Source organism: Garra rufa, chromosome 4 (assembly GCF_049309525.1).
Source record: "Garra rufa chromosome 4, GarRuf1.0, whole genome shotgun sequence".
Lineage (NCBI taxonomy): Eukaryota > Metazoa > Chordata > Actinopteri > Cypriniformes > Cyprinidae > Garra > Garra rufa.
Window position 1 is genome coordinate 39,773,378 of NC_133364.1, and position 20,150 is coordinate 39,793,527.

At 36.2% G+C, this 20,150-nt stretch overlaps 1 protein-coding gene across 1 annotated transcript; it reads right to left on the reverse strand.

Annotated features, from left to right (window-relative positions):
- Positions 1-12,225: 12,225 nt before the first annotated feature.
- Positions 12,226-13,920, reverse strand: LOC141332941 (uncharacterized). Its single transcript, XM_073837899.1, has 2 exons — positions 13,132-13,920; positions 12,226-12,263 (listed from the first exon to the last, which is right to left on the reverse strand). Exons 1-2 carry the CDS (start codon positions 13,880-13,882, stop codon positions 12,226-12,228), a joined length of 789 nt encoding a protein of 262 aa, XP_073694000.1. The 5' UTR covers positions 13,883-13,920.
- Between the last annotated feature and the right edge of the window lie 6,230 nt (positions 13,921-20,150).

Below are 20,150 nucleotides of genomic sequence, written 5' to 3' on the forward strand. Positions count from 1 at the left end.
ATTATAATACTGCCCTCCAAAGGCAAAGTGCAGTAACTAACACTGAGTCAAACATGTTCACACTCTTGTTTCTCTGAAACGGGACAAAACTGAACCAGGAGGCTTTGCCACAAGACAAAACAGTTGTCACAAAGTCCATTTTAAGCCTTAATTCAATTTTGACCAAATGTGTAGTTACTGCGCTTTGCCTTTGGAGGGCAGAATAGTTCACTTTATTTGGTATTATTTCTGCTATCTCTGGTATTATTACTTCTCCTGCTCACAAAACAATAATTTGGTGGAACATTCGGAGAGACTGGGTTAAGCAGTAAGCACCAAGCAACGAGAGTGATCCTGAATTTAAGAAAGATGATTGGTCAAAAATACATTGAGGAATCATACAGAATCTCCAAATACATCAACATACACACACATGTGTAGTTTACATGAAGCAAAAGCAAATGCATGCATTTTTATATTCTCCACAATGGCAGCTTATCGCTGGAGACAGGATGAGGAGGAGAACGTTTGTTAAAGTCATTATTTTTGTATTCTTTGTGCACAAAAAGTATTCTCACAGCTTTGTAAAATTACGGTTGAGTCCCTGAAGTCACATGGACTATTTTACCCCTGTCCTTGCTACGTTTCTGGACCTGGGAACATTACAGTTACGTGGCTGTCTATGGAGGTTGAGAGCTCTCTGATTTCATTAAGAATATCTTAATGTGTTTGTAATATTTTTAATTTGAAGATGGACAAAGGTCTTACAGGTTTGGAAAGACATGATAGTGAGTAATCAACGACTTAATTTTCATTTCTGGGTGAACTAACCCTTTAACTAAAATTTAAATGATTTGTGTTTTGCAAATTTCCATTTTACCTCGATCTCTTTCAAGGTTAAACTTACACTTTGCTCTGGCATTTGTGCTCATTGATGAGTGTTAGCCACACATGACTGTAGACTAGCACAGGTTCATTCTCAGACTTTAATTGTGTGACTATGAAAAATGGTTGAGTCAAGACAAATCACTTTTATTTATATGGCGCATTTAACAATACAGATTATATCAGCGCAGCTTTACAGTATCAACTAGTGTCAATAATGCAAAATGACAACAATTTTCAGTTAAAGGTAGTCCATCATTTAATTTAGTGATGCCGTCATCCAGCTCATTTCAGTTCAAATAGTATACGATATCACTGGAAATAAAGTGTCCCGAAGTAAGAAAGCCAGAGGCACCATCAACAAGTAACCAAAACTCCACAGATGACAGAAATTGAGGGAAAAAATCCTTGGGAGAAAGGGGGGTAAGCAAGTTCTCTTCAGGCCAGACGAGCCAGCAGTTTAATTCCAGGCTGCAACAAAGTCAGATTGTGCAGAGGACCTTAAAACAAACATTGGTATGCATATCTCTCTACTGGTTGCCATCCCTTGGTCTAAATTAAAGGGTGTCTTAATGTTTAAAAACTATAGCAAAGAAGATGGTCAGATGCTATAAAATATAAAAATACAAATAAAAGAAGCGGTCATAAAGTGATTTTTGTGTAAATTATTCATAAAGCCATTCTGACATAAACTTTCAAATTAAAATGTTTTTAAAATGTTAGCTGGTATGAAACCGCGTATTCGATAAGACACACATTTCGATTCTGCTTAATGATTCCCACGTTTGTATTTTAATGTGATTTTTAAACAATTTAAGTCCAGGAAGGAAAAGAACTTGCGCACATCTTTCACATTAATTGACCCTTATGCACAAAATACATCAGCATATCCTCATACATGAAGCGTTTTTTGTCTCGAGTGAACGTAAACAGATGAGAAAGAAAATGCTCGTGGAACAGTATTTTTAGATCTGTGTTCGGTGTTAAAGAGACAGCGTCTAATAATAAATCAAAGAACAAAAGAAAATCATTAACTGACTGAATAAATTTTATAAATTTAATGAGGATTAATCAATATCTCATTTAAGAAAAAGAAAACCATGCAGTGTTTTTAAACGTTTGATTTCAATATCTGTACCAGACGTTTTAATTATTTATTGCTAATTGAGTTGTTTGTTCCTGTTTTCCTACTTCTTAACAATTTAATGTTTGAAATTTATATTAGTCTAGTTTTTTTTTTTCCTGTGGTATTTTAGGCAAAAGACAGAATAAACCTGTTTGACATCTAAATGTGGGACTTAAATCTTTTTAATGGATTTTTTTTTTTTTATCTTATTGGAATCGGAATTAGGAATCGGAATCAGTTAAATTCAAATGATACCCAACCCTATCTCTCTCTCTCACAAATTGCAAACAGTAAGACAAATGAGATACAGATAAAATAAATGTTTTTCAAATACAGTAGATTTATTTAACATGGATACATTTGTGTAGCATCTTTTGTTGTTCTATTAACATTAATGACAGACAGGTATTTAATTAGGCTGCTGTCCCTTTAAAACAAAAACTCCACACTATAGACATTGGAGACACGATAGGGCAACTGATGAGTTTTTCAAAATAAGTCCGGACACTAAAAATAATTAAATACGGGACTGTCCCAGGAAAAACGGGATGTCTGTTTAACACGCAAATTTCTCGGAATGAACCCATATTTATGTTTCACGAATGAGGCCCCATGTTACTATTGCCTCCTTTTCCTAAACCTCTGATCACACGGATTAAAATCATTATTTTCTTTTCAGGATGGGATGTTTGCATATGGCGTTTCAGGTCTGTGTGATATCTGAAACTCTGTTCACACTGAGTGCACTTGCAAGGCTTCTCTCCAGTGTGAACTCTAATGTGGATCTTAAGGTTTCCTTTAATCGTGAAGCTCTTTCCACACTGAGGGCAGGAGAAGGGTTTCTCTCCAGTGTGGATTCTAATGTGATCCTCCAGCTTTGGTCTATGGCTGAAACTCTTTTCACAGTGATGGCATTTGTGAGGCTTCTCTACGACGTGATTTTTTACATGATTCTTGAGGGCATTCCTGTCCGTGAAATTTATTTTACACGCATGACATCTAAAACGATGTCTAGAGTGACTCATGACAGATTTGTCTCCAGAGTGAAACTTCATGTGATGTCTTAGGTTTCTTTTATATCTGAAAAGCTTTCCACATTCATTACAAACAAAAGGCTTCCCTCCATCGTGGATTCTCATATGGCACCTCAAACCTTCTTTACGAGTGAAGCTCTTCTCACACAGTTTGCAGGTGTGGGGTTTCTTTCCTGTGTGAGATCTCATGTGGACGTTAAGGGTTTTTTTCTGTTTAAAACTCTTTCCACACTGAGAGCAAATGTAAGGATTCTCTCCTGCGTGGATTTTTAAGTGGATTTCAAAGCTCTCTTTTTGATCGAAACTTTTTCCACACTGTTGGCAGGTGAAAGATCTCTCTTTGTGAACTCGCAAGTGAACTTTAAGACTTCCTTTTAGTGCAAAACTCTTCCCACACTGAGAACAGGTGAAAGGCTTCTCTCCGGTGTGTACTTTCTTTTGGACTTTAGGGTTCTTACCAGGTTTAGTTTTATGAGTCTGCGAGGAGCTCAGAGATTTTTCCCCAGCCGTGAAATCATGGCATTCCTCATTTTTTACTTCCATTACATTCAGTTCTTGACTCTCCTCTTTCATTGGCATCAGGTCTAAAAAGAAAAAAAACAAGTTAACACCTGTGTATTGGTAAAAAGCTACAGATATAAAAAAATTAAAACATCAAATCCAACCACATGTACGCTAGATCCTACAGTGACATTTGAAAGTTTGGGAATCCGTAAAAATGTGAATAATTTTAACAGAATAAGAGAGATAATACAAAATGCATGTTATTTTTTTATTTAGTATTGTCCTGAGTAAGATGTATTACATGAAAGATGTTTACATTTAGTCAAAAACTAGCTGGAATTATGTTTGGAAACCATTGGTTCTGTTACCTAGATGATCCAACAGTTTTTTGTTTAGTGATAGTTGTTCATGAGTCCCGTGTTTGTTCTGAACCAGGGGTCCTCAACCCTGTTCCTGGAGATCTAACTTCCTGCAGAGTTCAGCTCCAGTTCAACCCTGATCAAACACAACTGAGCCAACTAATTAGGATCTGAAGCAGCACTTGATAATTACAGAGAGGTGTGTTTGATCAGAGTTGGAACTAAACCTTGCAGGAAGGTAGATCTCCAGGAACAGGGTTGGGCACCTCTATTGTAAACAGTTAAACTAAGCACTGTTCTTCAGAAAAATCCTCCAGGTGCTGCAGATTCTCCAGTTTTCAGCATTTTTGTGTATTTGAACCCTTTCCAACAATGACTGTATGGTTTGACAGCTGAGGGACTCAAAAAAACTTCTTGAGTTTGAAGATCAAGGTAAATTGTACTTAAATTCTCTTAAATAATGCGAGCAAATATGCAAGCATCTTTGGTTGCTTCCGAAGGGCAGTACTGAATGGAAAAAAAAAATATTTTAACAAAAGAAGACAAATTTGGACATCTACTTTCTTAATACATCGTGTGGTCCCTCAGTTGTCTTCAGTGTGGAAAGATGGATCTCAAAATCATACAGTCATTGCTGGAAAGGGTTCAAATATGGAAAACTGAACAAAATCTGCAGGACCTGGACTCATGAACAACTATCACTAAACAAAAAAGGGACAGAACGATAAATCGATTCAAGGATCAATTCTGAAATCTCCCGAATGCATCGTGTTTCTCTTTGGAATCGATTCTGAGATATAAACAGCAGATGGAGCTCTAATCTAGTTTATGTCCACACACTCAAACACTGACGAATAAGAGTGCTAAAGAGTTGTGTAATTTCACCTCTGCTCAGAATGCTTTTATGACGCGAGATTAATGTAAACGGCCCACTATGAACACCCTTGTTATATGCTTCTCAAATTGTATGTATGGTTATTTCAGGTTGAAGTGCGTGTAAGGATTTGGAAGCAAGCAGAGTACGGCTGTTCCTAAAGCAAGCAGTGCCATCTGCTGTTTAAAACTAAACTCAGAATCGATTTGAGAAAGAATCGCAGGTAACACTTTATAATAACTATCCGTTATAACTAGTTAATAGACCATTAATAAACTGTTAATTAATGAGTAATAAATGACTTGTTAAATAACAGCTAATAGTTTGTTAATTATTTATAACTGTGCCTTATAGATATCCAATAGATAGCTTACAAGCTGTTAGTTAACAAGTTATAAATGACTTGTTAACTATATTTTAATGATTTATAACTATACCTAATAAATTAGTAATAGATCATGAACAAGCTGTTAGTAAATTACTTACTAAAGACTTGTTAAGTATCATTTAATAGTTTATATATGTTATTGGGACGTTATTCTAAAGTTGCAACTATTCTTCATTTATTAACTGTTAGTAAATGAGGAATAGTTGCAACTTTAGAATAACGTCCCAATAACATACATAAGCTAATAACTAACACTTAACTAATACATTAACTCACACTTTACAGATCAGTTGTTCATAGTTTGTTAACCATCTACTAATACCAGTGACTTTGTACTTTGTAGAACAGCAAATGGATGGAACAAGTTCAAGCTACAGAAATTTGATGTGATATTTAAAATACACAATTTTTGTACCTCAACCTTGTTCCACCCATAGGCTTTTCTGAGGTTTGGGCACTTTTTGTGCTAAATATGAAAACAAAATGCCATTGGCATTATTGATATGAACATGTTTTATCACACCTTGGACCCTCTATACTGAGTGAACCAGCGGCGATCCATTTGCTGTTCTACCATGTTTCACTTTTATTAGTAGATGGTTAACAAACTATGAACAACTGATCTGTAAAGTGTGAGTTAATGTATTAGTTAAGTGTTAGTTATTAGATTATGTATGTTAGTGGGACGTTATTCTAAAGTTGCAACTATTCCTCATTTACTAACAGTTAATAAATGAAGAATAGTTACAACTTTAGAATAACGTCCCAATAACATATATAAACTATTAACTGATACTTAACAAGTCTTTAGTAAGTAATTTACTAACAGCTTGTTCATGATCTATTACTAATTTATTAGGTATAGTTATAAATCATTAAAGTACAGTTAACAAGTCATTTATAACTTGTTAAGTAACAGCTTGTAAGTGATCTATTGGCTATCTATAAGGCACAGTTATAAATAATTAACAAACTATTAACTGTTATTTAACAAGTCATTTATTACTCATTAACGAGCAGTTTATTAATGGTCTATTAACTAGTTATAACAGATAGTTATAAATAATTAACAAACTATTAACTGCTATTTAACAAGTCATTTATAATCATTAACTAACAGTTTATTAATGATCTATTAACTAGTTATAACGGATAGTTATTATAAAGTGTTACCGAATCGCAATCTGAAAATCTCAGAATCGATGCCGAATCATTTCTGGATTCGCACTGCAATGATTTATCGTCCTGTCCCTAGTGGTAGATCATCCAGGTAACCACAAATAGTATTAAGAAACCAATGGTTCCCAAACGTTTGAAGGGGGTTATTTTAATCATTTCAGCTATTTTCTTGTCTTGTGGACTATATGTAAACATCTCTTATGTAATACATATTACTCAGGACAGTACTACATATTTATGATCTCTCTTATTTTGTTAAAATTATTCACATCCACAGATTCTGCAAGGCATTTTCACTTTTTTAAATCGAGAGTTTTAAAAGAAGTGGGACAGAAAGAAGGGGACTGGATCGGGAAAGGTAAATTTTTTGGACGCCCAAAACGCAACAGCATTGTATGTCGGCATACTGTCCACGAGGCTATTGGCACCGATAGATGTGCTTGTTAAATAAACATCCATGACCACAGATTAGTGGTGGGAAATTACAACAAATAAATGAGGAGCTCTTTTCCAAAACGAAATGAAAACTAATTTTTTTTTTACCTAGACCCATACATTTTGTTATTATTTAATTTATCAATTTCAAATTTTCAAATTCAATTTTTCATTGTTTAATTTGTTCAACAATGATTGTTAAATGAAACAACAATATTGTAGATTAGAAATACAAAGTTGATTTTTTTTTTCAAAACGCTACAAATCCTTTAAGAAATTGTTGGTTTAAGTTAAAAACAAAAAACAAGAGAACATGCAGCATATGACATCAGGGACTCATACTATAAATTAATATAAATCAAATAAATGCAAATGCATGAAATAAATAACAAACTAAATGGTAAAATTTTAATTTCATGTTTCAATATTGTACACCACATGAAAAACAAATAATTTAAAAAAGAACACACATACAAATACCGTAAGATAATAAAAATACAACGTTAACATTACATTCAAATCATTTAGTAACACATTTAGGCTAATAGTCATTTAGCGCCAAACCTGTAAAAACTAATTACAATATTCAGTAGGCAAGTCGTTTAGTAATACATTCAAAGTCTTTTACAGTAAAGTGTCAAACCTGTAACAAGTAGGACCAATTTGTTCACTACATATGCATGAAAAAAAAGCACATTATTAAAAATATTCAATAATGATAATGATATTCAAGTCAAGTCAAAGGCAAACCCGTAAACAGTAGGACCATTGTCTGATATACCTAAAACAAATCTCACTACGGAAACAATACTCCCCATTGTACATTTATTCATTTAGCATTGTAAGCCATCTTTAAACCAACCTGGTTGGTACTCAAATCAAGAATGCGTGCTTCACTGAGTTTAAAGCTCTTCTGAGCCTTAACACACTCTTTTGTGGCTGACCTATAATCAAACGCTTCCCAGTCTGTGCCATAAATGTGAACGTGGCCGAATTGCTGGAGGATGATATGGTGTTCCTGTGGTAGCAGAATTGTGTCAATGTTCCTGATCTTCTGCTCAATTCTGCCAAAGACCCGGTCTGCTGGGAGAAAACTGTGCCCGCTTACTGGAAAGGTGTGCTCTATGCGAAGGTTGGGAAAAAACTGATGAAGTTCCATGAGCATGAACACCATGTTCATGTTTTTGTTTTGCCCAAAACAAGAGCGAGTGAAAATGTGAGTGGTGCTTGCGGTGGCAAAAACTCGGCCTTCGGTTGCTAGGGTGGTCACTATGAAGTGTTTATGTCAGTATTTATTGGCTACTTGATAGGACGAGTTAAAAGAGCCAACCGCCAGCTCTCTATGACTTTCTGATCCAAAGATATGATCGCACAAATTTTATGGCAATGTTAAGTCAATCTGAGTTTTTGCCAAGCGCAACCTCCCGCTCTCTCTATTGAAACCAACACGGAAGTGACTTAAACTGCACTTCATCGACTGGCCGCTAAAGACTGGCTGCAAAAGGGAGTCAGTCCCATTGACTCCCCATGTTAAAATGCCCAACTTTACAGCAGAAAAAAGTATGTTTACAGCCTGGTTCAAAAATGGTTTTGGTCTATATAGCTAGTTTTGCCCTTCATGTCAACTGTGAGGGGGTGAATTTTGTTATAACTCATCCGTTTTAGTTGTATTAAGCCTTAATATTCAGCATAATTAAGGGCGTGGCCACTTGAGTGACGGGGGGTTGCCGCTGCTGTCCCCACTGTCGCGCTAGGCGGGCGTGGTTTCAGCAATCAGCTCCACCCACGTCCCGCCTTTTTGCCCATTTTTGATTATCCGGGAGTGACTCGCGGTGACGCGATTCCAAGATGGCGACGTCAAATCCCGCCCACTAAAGGCTTCAAAATAGTGCTTCAGAATCCTACGTCCATATTTTTTACAGTCTATGGTTTTTGCCCAAATTTCTCGCCCACTGTACGATAATCGTACGCCCGATCGCTAAGAAAAGTCAAAGCACACCTCTCCTCAATAAGCCGGTCGATTTGAGACGTCATTCATGGGTCTATGACAAACGGTGCGGGACGAGTTACACGCCGAAGTTCCTATGGGCCTGCATGAACATTCAGGTCAGTGGTGCTCCTCTCAAGACTGGATGTGCTCAACAATGAGTTTCCTTCTCCTGTTGTGCTCCTCACTGTGCCGTGCACCGCCTCTTCTCTCTGGGCGAGCCTCTGCAGTCTCCGCATAATATTTAGCCACCCGGGACACACGGTCTTTGCTGATGCCTGTGAAAGAAAATAGTTTAGATTGTCATGCATTGATTAGAGCCAGTATGAAATAAACAGAGCTACACACAACTTACTTGCTATAGTTAATGTTAGTGCCTGTACTTCCATTAGGAAGAAAAAATGTATGTTAAAAGTATCACATTCTCACTAATAATGAATTTCTCTAAATTGCAATGAATTCAGTTCCACTTCCTGTAATTCCAATTCAATTCAAATTTTAATTCTCTGAAAAGGGCTCTACGCTTACTTTTCTTGTTAGGAGGTGAAAACTTGTAGGAGCACAGTCAATATAATAACAATAATCCAAAAATCTGATAAAAAACTAGCCTTCCCATTACAAGGTGAAATTTGACTCCTTAATGTGATTTACAGGGAATTTAACCTTTTTTTTCATGTTTAATAAGGCTCAGAGGTGACATGAGTGCAATCAAATTCAGAAATTCATGTTGAGATTAAGGTTTTAAATATAGTTTTGAATACAGATATATTAACCCTTATGTGTTGTTGGGGATGTTTTCGTCCACCCAGGGGTGCTGTTGAGTCTTAATTTGGCCACTTTTTCTCTGTTAAAGCAAATTAAATGATTTTTTGTGAGAAATCTTATTTTGACACATATTTTAAGAACATGCTTTGAAATTTTTCAAAAACTCAACCGTACGCTCTGGGCATATTTACTACCCTCTCGTTATGTTCGTGGATGAAAACATCCACTAAATTAAACTGCTGTGAATATCAGATATTTATTTATTTTTTTTGCATAAATGTCTTAATCAACCTCAGTCCTGATCAAAACTACTAAATCTTTTGAATAAATTCAGGATTTAGACTCTTTAATTGCCAAGTTCATAAATGATGTTTATTTAACTGCTGTATTAGATCAATATCTCATTTACAAACCCAAAATTATTAAAAGCTGCCACTCATCTTGTTTCGCAATATCACAAAGCTCTATTATAATCAACAAAGTTCTCTATCCTCCTAGGGCCTGGCATCCACATACGTGGACATGACATTTTTTGGAATTTACAGTAGTTTACAACAGTATAAATTGACATCGCATGTGTGATAAATAAATTTACACTGATTTTTATTTGTTGAAAATGTAAAAAATGTTTGCAAAAAACGTAGTTTGGGAAGAATTTGAAGAAGTTGAGTTATATATGCAACAGTAACAATAAAAATATTCAGGCACATTTCTCAGGCTATAAATAAAAGAGAGCACTTTGTTACACAACGGTGTCTAGATTTTTTTCTGTGGATACAGACCAAGTCCCATCTTTTTTTTTTTTTTTAAAAAGAGCATCATGTTCAAAAGTTGTACTCACCAAACACTTTAATGAAGGTGGCCTTGCAAACGGAGACCCTCTCTGGGTGACTGCTGCACAAAAGACTGTACTTGACTGATATGTTTCGGTCTTTTTGTTTGTTTACGTCCAGGACTTTAAGACGCTGCCTTTTCACCCGTGTTACGTCCAGGAGATGAAGTATGGCTCTGTCCTGGTCAACCTTGTTCGGTCTTTCATAAAACTTCACAAAATTCATCATCAGGTCATCCGCTGACAGTTTCTCGGCCTGACAGAAACCGGTCGACCCAGACTTGTGTTGACATCCCACGGAGGGTATTAACGCGCCCCCTGAGTGACGGACCTTCTTCTTTTGTTGTGTTTTATGATGTTCTCTGTCCACTCGGCGTTTTCTACCCCCATGTGTAGGTCTGACTGGCTCATCTAGGCCAGCAAAAGTGTTGTTAGAGTTTAAAGAACTCATTTTGAAGACAAACATCTCTCGCTTCAGAGCACGCCTTGTTGGATTGCGTCCAACGCTCAATTCTGATTGGTCGAGAGGACATACGGGTCATTCCAGCTGGAATCATCAAATTTTGGAAAACTTCCCCACCTGACCTCCTCAGATTTGTCTGAAAAAAACCTGTGATGGGTAATAGATCATATACAAAAATTCAGATCTCTACCGTGCATACTACTTTCACAAAAAAAATCTGTAAAAAGTTAGTTTTGGCATCACAGTTTGAGTGACCATGTTCAGACTGAAATATCTCCAGAACTAGTTGTGCCAGGTCCATCAAATTTTCTGGGCTAAGAGTCCTAGTCCAGAACTGCATGAATTACAACTCACAGCATTGCTACTGAATTTACACCTGAATGCTGGCCCTCTACTTTTCTTTGAAACTATTACTTTAAGGGTTTTCAGATGTCCATAGAAACCTCAATTTTCAATGTATAAGCATCAAACTTGGTAAATGGTCTGATATGTCTTTCACATCCTTTGACATCAGACAATAGAGTCTTATGGATGTTGAGATATTAAGGTCCAAAAATGAAAAAAAAAAAAAAAAAAAAACTCATTTACACCAATGTTCAGAGCAATATTTCCCATGAATGACACCAGGGGCCTCATTTATAAAAACTTGCGTAGAAACCATCCTTGATTTTATCTAAGAACTTTTCTGATTTGATCGTAAGAGCGATTCAGAGAAAACGAACGTACCACGAAATCCATGCGTACGCCAGTCATTCGGTTATAAATCACAAATGATCGTGGAATTGTGTGCAGCTGAATGTTCCGCCGTCGAAACGCCCCTGCTTAATTAATTAACATATTAAATGAGCTCATTCCTAAAGCAAAAACTCTGTGACAATGGCAAGTAAAAAGGAGCGCAAGAAATCAAATTATAGTGAGGCTGAACTATCTGCAATACCAGGCATTACCACAAGGAAACGGTCGTACGCCAAGCTGGAATCTGACGTGGAGATAAGTACTTTTCCACGTCAAAGACGGTTTTTATAAATCTGTACTTTGACGTGGATTTGATCGTACGAACACTCTAAGATCAAATCAGTGCGTAAGAAAGTTTTATAAACGAGGCCCCAGGTGTGAACCTGAAACTTGTTTTTTTGAAAGAGCGTGTTCTTATTGATAAAATATAAAAAAAATTAGGAAGGGGTTTTGCCTCATTTTCCTGGTGTCATTCATGGGAAATATTGCTCTGAACATGGATGTTAAAGACGTGGTACATATCAGCCCATTTACCAAGTTTGATGCTTATACATTGAAAATTATGGACATCTGAAAACCCTTAAAGTAACAGTTTAAAGAAAAGTAGAGGGCCAGCATTCAGGTGTAAATTCAGTAACAATGCTGTGAGTTGTAATTCATGCAGTTCTGGACTAAGACTCTTAGCCCTGAAAATTTGATGGACCTGGCACAACTAGTTCTGGAGATGCCAAAACGGGGTAAAAAACAAACCTTTTTCTTTTTTACAGATGTTTGAAAAAAGCATGCACAGTAGAGATCTGAAATGTTGTATATGATCTATTGGGCATATTACCCATCACATGGATTTTTTTTCAGACAAATCTGAGGGGGTCAGGTGGGGACCATTTGATGATTCCAGCTGGAATGAGCCATATCGCATTTTGGCTAAAAACAAGTTCGGCTCTTATAGGGTTTTGGAAAAAAAACTGCATCTTGCAGTACATTTTAAACAAGGAAAATAACGATTTTGCATGAAACATTGATGGAGCAGTGAATAGGTTCCATACACAGCAAAATTGCATGACAAACTATTTTTTATTTGGCGTTTATCGAGTTTTGGCAAAAGAGCTCTTCAAATACTCTTCTCTCGACTATAATGTGAAGTTCTGAATATCCAGCTTTCATGTGCATCACAGGGAAATTTGACAAACAAAAACAGCACTTATTGCATTTCTTTCTCAAGAAAAGAAAGTGTTTTTCAGTCTCATTTCCTTTTAAAAAATGAGGATTGTTATTTGTAGTCTTAAGAAAATAATGTTTACAAGACCCTGAATTAAAAAAAAGTGACTGTGAGGATGAACAAAAATAATAATAATCATAATTTATAGACAACAAACCTCACTCACATTCACGGTTTGCTCTTTGTAAAGTATTTGTACTGTAGTGATAAAAACGAATGATTTCCATTGCTTTCATTTCAGAAGTCGATACTGAGATTAATGTCAGACAAACTACGTATTTATGTGTGACTAAATAAGACAAATAACAAAGATAGCGATATGTATAAAACATAATCACTAAAAAAAGACTTTGAGGATGAAACCAACCTGTTTGTTCCTCAGGATCTTCATGTTTGACTCCAAATGTTTCTTCAATCTCCACATCTTCACTCTCATCTTTAATAAACATCATCTCTGTTTGTTGTTCCTCAATATCTTCATGTTTGACTCCAAATGTTTCTTCAATCTCCTTATATTCACTCTCATCTTTAATAAACATCATCTTTGTTTGTTGTTCCTCAGTTTCTTCATGTTTGACTCTGAATAACTCCTCAATCTCCACATCTTCACTTTCCTCTTTCATAAACATCATCTGTGTTTGTTGTTCCTCAATATCTTCATATTCGACTCCAAATGACTCTTCAATCTCCACATCTTCACTTTCCTCTTTCATAAACATCATCTGTGTTTGTTGTTCCTCAATATCTTCATATTCGACTCCAAATGACTCTTCAATCTCCACATCTTCACTTTCCTCTTTAATAAACATCATCTCTGTTTGTTCGACTCCAAATGACTCTTCAATCTCCACATATTCACTCTCATCTTTAGTAAACATCATCTGTGTTTGTTGTTCCTCAATATCTTCATATTCGACTCCAAATGACTCTTCAATCTCCACATCTTCACTTTCCTCTTTAATAAACATCATCTCTGTTTGTTCGACTCCAAATGACTCTTCAATCTCCACATCTTCACTCTCATCTTTAGTAAACATCATCTCTGTTTGTTGTTCCTCAATATCTCTGAATGTTTCTTGAATTTTCAAATCTTCACTCTCATCTTTAATAAACGTCATCTTTATATCAGTGTGTCACGTGGATCTCAGTCACTTCAGCAAGAGTTTTCTGTGTTTAAGATGAGAATAATTAACAGACAGAAGAAGAAATGCACACTAAATCTCAGTCTAGTTCAGTAGTCAGCACACTAGTAAGGGGGTCAGTAAGAGTGAGTGTTAATGGACTTAAATGACCAGATTAGAGAAAAAACACTCAAAAACTAGCACTGCAAATGAATAAAATAATGCAAAATAATACATAATGTTTACAAGCTGATAGAAACAGACCTAATTCACATGTTTGTTTCTTCTTTGCAAACTCTAATAAGATTTTCTTCACGTTTGGGTGGAAACCCACTGTTTTGAGTTTGAAAAAGCTGTATTTGTTAATCATTTCTTGTCAGAGAGCAAACGTGTGTTTATGATGAACAGAGACTGAAATGAGACACGTTTACTCATAAAAACCGTTCATTATTGTTGTCAGATACATTCGTGTTACATTCATTAGCTATTCACTCAATTCACAGTTATCTGTATCAGCATTTCCCAAGATGAGAATTTAAATTGTATTTATTTCCAGAGGTATATATAGCTTTGTCTGTGTGAGCCATGAACACTATGTAGGGATCATATCAATCTGAACACAGTTCATTCATGTAGTTCTCTTCTAAAGAGCTGGTGATCTGAATCTGACGAGGAATAGGGTTGAGAACTGCTATATAAATCTCAGAGAGAGCTATTTGGGTTTGAACACTAGACAAAGGATTAAAACACAAACCTTTCTTCAGCAGAAACACAGATGCAGGAGTGTGGCGCAGCCTTATGACATCATCCCTCCTCAACAAAATAAAAGTCCTCTTCACATAATAGAAATTCACACACAGAAAACAAACTCAGACTGTCAGATGATGGACTGATTTAAACGATACATGCCAGATTTCCAAAGCTATAAATACTACTGAGATTTTTTAAGTGATTTATTTTGAGATTTTAAGTGATAGACCTCTGTTGACTAAAATAATTGTCCCTATATATTTCTATTAAAAACGTGAACCTTCTGAATAAGTGTACAATAATTTCCAGCTTAAAAATGTTAAAGCTAATTTTTCAATTAGTGATAACGAAATGACAGATCATCTTTCCATTTCCAGTTTTAAATAGATTTAGCAAGTAGTTCTTTGTGTGCATTAAATTCACATATGTGCCTTTGTTAGAGAAGAAACATAGTTTTAGGAAACAATACTAGTCATAAACTATTCTCCTGCAGAATTCTTTATTCTTAAGGCCAAATCTTCAAGATCCAACTAATGCTGTCACGATTCCTTGATTCAATTACAGTACTGCGTTTTAAAATTTAAAGTTAATTAATTTAATAAAAGTTAAAGTTTAAAAAAATAGTTACACATAGGTCCATAGAGGACAAAAATGTCAATATCCAGAAACTGTAATAAAAATATTATATATCATTATTTTTCCCACTTTCACTGATGTCAATCTGATCTAAATAGCTTTTTTTACTCATTTGCTGGTTTATGCTGGTCCTGAAAAAAACTATTGCAGATGTTTTTTTTTCTGCAATTCCACAAATTATAGAATTACTGAATAAACTGAGGATTTCATTCTGAATTTTCTTGACTTGTGTTTTAGAAGCTGATTAAATGTTCCCTCATCATCATCATCTTCATCATCATGGCCTCTAAAAGACAAACCTCATCTTGTCAGAAACTGCACACTACTGGTTATGGCTCATTCCTGGTTTCCAGTAACATTCTGGCTCCATAATTCTTGGGGAAAAAGGTACATGTTCTTCATATTTTTATCATTCTACTACAATAGTGACATGTTTAACTATCACAAATACATATTGAACAAGCTCAGACACTCAACAGATAACAGTTATGGGTAGATTGTTCAGACACTGGCTGTGAAAATATTCCACCCTGTTAGGGACACAAAGTGTTAATGATGTAAATGCTAATCAATAATGAACTTTTCTTGGATGATATATGTCTCTTAGGCCATGATAGTGTTTTTATTTATTTTTGAAACAATAACAAAACAATTATTAATGAACAGAACATGTCTTGATTATTAAGAACACAAACTTTTTCTGTGACAATCTTTGCCAAACGGATGGTAAATGATACAAAAAGTTGCTCAAAGACATATATATATATATGCTGTTGTTATTGCTCCTCACCTGACAAAATAAGACAAACGTATGCTGTATATTTCGCTTTGCTGTCAAATGATTATTTAAAATGACTCTAACAGGGTGGAACACCAGTGTTAACAGGTTCTAGCAGTGGATGAGCTTTCTGTCATTGTCCTGCATTGTTTGTTTGTCCATATTATAGCTACAATTATCTCTGACCCTACACCATACTAATAAACGATTGTGGTCTAAAACCAGGTGTTTCAGTTTCATTGTACAACCCCTGTATGTCCACGTTTAGAAGAGGTCATAAAAAGACCAAGGTCCAAAGCTAACCTCTCACGATCTCTGCTAGATGGCACTCCAGACTCTTGCCACTTTACCCAGGACTCCATTTCCCATAATCCTTTGCACGGACTCATCAACTGTCTCTCATTAGATCTCATCACCAGTTCACAGCTGCCTCACATTAGTAGGACTATAAGAATAGCAAGCACATTACTCTCTATTTGAGTTCAAGTGTTGGCGTCCTCATTTTGATCCCTGGACTGTTATCTTGTTTTTAAGTGATGGTGAAATTAAGCTTTCTGAAGCACCAAAGCTTTTTTTCTCAAAGATAGGATGTGGATTAAGAATTAATAAATGGGACAAATTCAGTTGTGCAGGAACCATTTCTATGAATCTGCTTTGATCAGCACATGCAGCCTTATTCACATAAACTTTATCCTTCGACCCAAACCTATGAGTTCATAGGCAAGGCTGATGTAGCCATATTCAAAACAAAAGAACATTATTGTAGAACTGGGAAGTGCTTGTGAACAGGGAAGCTGACTTTTTTGTGAGTAATAGAAGAAATGACAGATTTTTATTAGAGAACAAAACTTGTTCAACACTGCGAAAGCTAAGTCTATATCTTTTTTTATTTGCTACTTCCCCTGCCTTTGAAAAAATTTCAGGAGGGCACAAGAATTCCAGGGCAAGACAATGAATAGATAGTGAATAGATGTCCTTTTTGGGTAGCCCAGAAATGCAAGAGATCTTCTGTGCATGGAATGTTTGGGTCATTGTAGCATTGACCGATGCTTCTCATTCGCCAAATCACACAAAGTGATCACCCGGCTCACTGGATGACTCACTGCTGGTGAATGGAGGCAGTGTGGAGTGTTCGCATAGAGTTGCACAAAGTTGACAGTGCACGCAATATCCCTCAAGACCTGCCTCAACAATCCATCGACATCCAAATCCTTGTTATCGATGTTACTTTGGTAATTTGATGCCTCTGCAATGGAGTAAACAGGGAATAAAGTTCCTCTTCTTCCCACAACCTCCTGTAAACCAAATCTGGACCAAAGCAAATCAATGGACGGGTCCACCGGACACACACCACAGGCCACGTGATAGGACACATTCATGACGCCCTCTGGATCAACTAAGGCACCCAAATTGAACTCCCGATCATCCTTCTGCCCGAATTTGCTAAGGCTCATTAGGATCTGCATGTCAACATCGTTGTTGACGGATGACAAAGCCTGATTGAAAACCTCCAGTACGAACTTCTGATCGGAAAGCAGAATATATATATCTTATAGATATATTCCTATTTTTATCCCACTTTCTCCCTGCTGTTTATCACTGAAAAAGATAATGCACTTAGTCAAATTATGTTCCTCTTATTTGTTTCTGCTTTGTTGACATTACTCAGTTTGAAGGAGTTATTACTTTATGTTATTTACAGCATTGTAGTTAAGTTCACTGAACTTAATTTCTTTGTGTTCAGTGAAAAGGCTAAATATTTGTCTCCTTTGCACATGTGTTACAGAGGATAGCAGACAGGCACGTGTGAGACACGCATGAACACTTTTGCCACCGCGGGCATTTTCATAGGACTTTTGTATTGTCAAACTGATCGCTTTTTTAGCTCCTCCAAAAACAGCCTCCTTCTGAATGTTTAGAAAAGTACAACTGTTAATGTTAAATATATCTGACTTAAATAATTAACAGATTTAAAACAGATGTGGGGCACGGCGCTCCACAAACAAGCTCACAGAAAGGAAACCAAGAACCAAAATCCTGTTTGTTCGCTTTATTTAACAAAAACACAAACATCCTGTTTTTGTTGTGAGTTCGAATTATGGCCTACTCTTATCTGTATGATCAAAAATGACCACAATTTGAGTAGTTTGTGTTTCACATACACCACACACACCACATATTCTAGCACTTAACACATAACCTGCCATCGCAGTCTGTTTATTATCAAAATTAAATACCGTCATATAAAAAGTTACACTGGTCAATTTAAAGAGTCTGTAGTATAACCAGTCTACTGTTATGCCAAGTGCATTTTTGCTCATGTAAAGAGGTTTTCTTCAATCGATATATGAACACACGTGAAGCACAAAGCCTAGCCTACATTATAAATAATAGTTTAGCATTCAAATACATTGCAAATATGGAAACATTTCGATTTGTGCTGAATAAGAGAGATACGTTCAGTTTCGCTTTATTTTTTTTCATTCTTGATCTGTTCTGCATACCATGACATTTATTTTAGAGTGAGGCAAACTAACGTATATACATTATAATACTGCCCTCCAAAGGCAAAGTGCAGTAACTAACACTGAGTCAAACATGTTCACACTCTTGTTTCTCTGAAACGGGACAAAACTGAACCAGGAGGCTTTGCCACAAGACAAAACAGTTGTCACAAAGTCCATTTTAAGCCTTAATTCAATTTTGACCAAATGTGTAGTTACTGCGCTTTGCCTTTGGAGGGCAGAATAGTTCACTTTATTTTGTATTATTTCTGCTATCTCTGGTATTATTACGTCTCCTGCTCACAAAACAATAATTTGGTGGAACATTCGGAGAGACTGGGTTAAGCAGTAAGCACCAAGCAACGAGAGTGATCCTGAATTTAAGAAAGATGATTGGTCAAAAATACATTGAGGAATCATACAGAATCTCCAAATACATCAACATACACACACACACACACACACACACACACACACACACGTGTTGTTTACATGAAGCAAAAGCAAATGCATGCATTTTTATATTCTCCACAATGGCAGCTTATCGCTGGAGACGGGATAAGGAGGAGAACATTTGTTAAAGTCATTATTTTTGTATTCTTTGTGCACAAAAAGTATTCTCACAGCTTTGTAAAATTACGGTTGAGTCCCTGATGTCACATGGGATATTTTACCCCTGTCCTTGCTAAGTTTCTGGACCTGGGAACATTACAGTTACGTGGCTGTCTATGGAGGTTGAGAGCTCTCTGATTTCATTAAGAATATCTTAATGCGTTTGTAATATTTTTAATTTGAAGATGGACAACGCTCTTACAGGTTTGGAAAGACATTTGGAAAGATTTGTGTTTTGCAAACTTCCATTTTACCTCGATCTCTTTCAAGGTTAAACTTACACTTTGCTCTGGCATGTGTGCTCATTGATGAGTGTTAGCCACACATGTCTAGCAGGTTCATTCTCAGACTAGTATACGATATCACTGGAAATAATGTGTCCCGAAGTAAGAAAGCCAGAGGCAACATCAACAAGTAACAAAAACTCCACAAATGACAGAAATTGAGGGAAAAAATCCTTGGGAGAAAGGGGGGTAAGCAAGTTCTCTTCAGGCCAGACGAACCAGCAGTTTAATTCCAGGCTGCAACAAAGTCAGATTGTGCAGAGAACCGCAAAACAAACATCGGTATACAGTTCTCTCTACTGATTGCCACCCCCTGGTCTAAATTAAAGGGTGTCTTAATGTTTAAAAACTATAGCAAAGAAGATGGTCAGATGCTATAAAATGTAATAATACGAATAAAAGAAGCGGTCATAAAGTGAAATCTGTGTTTTGAAAAATCATGTATCTTTTAGAAATCAATGGGCCTCATTCATGAAACAAGCCAAATTAATTTTTGTGTAAATTATTCATAAAGTACGGTGGCCGAGAGAGGCCAACGCGCTGCAAACAAGAAAACACATGCAAACAGAAAAAACGACAACAAATTGAGAAAACATCTTCATCAGTTTGACAACACAGGCGCTGCAAAACCTCGCAACGCAAACACAAATACGGAAACGCGCTGCAAATTCTCACAACACAACCAAACTCAGAAACGCGCT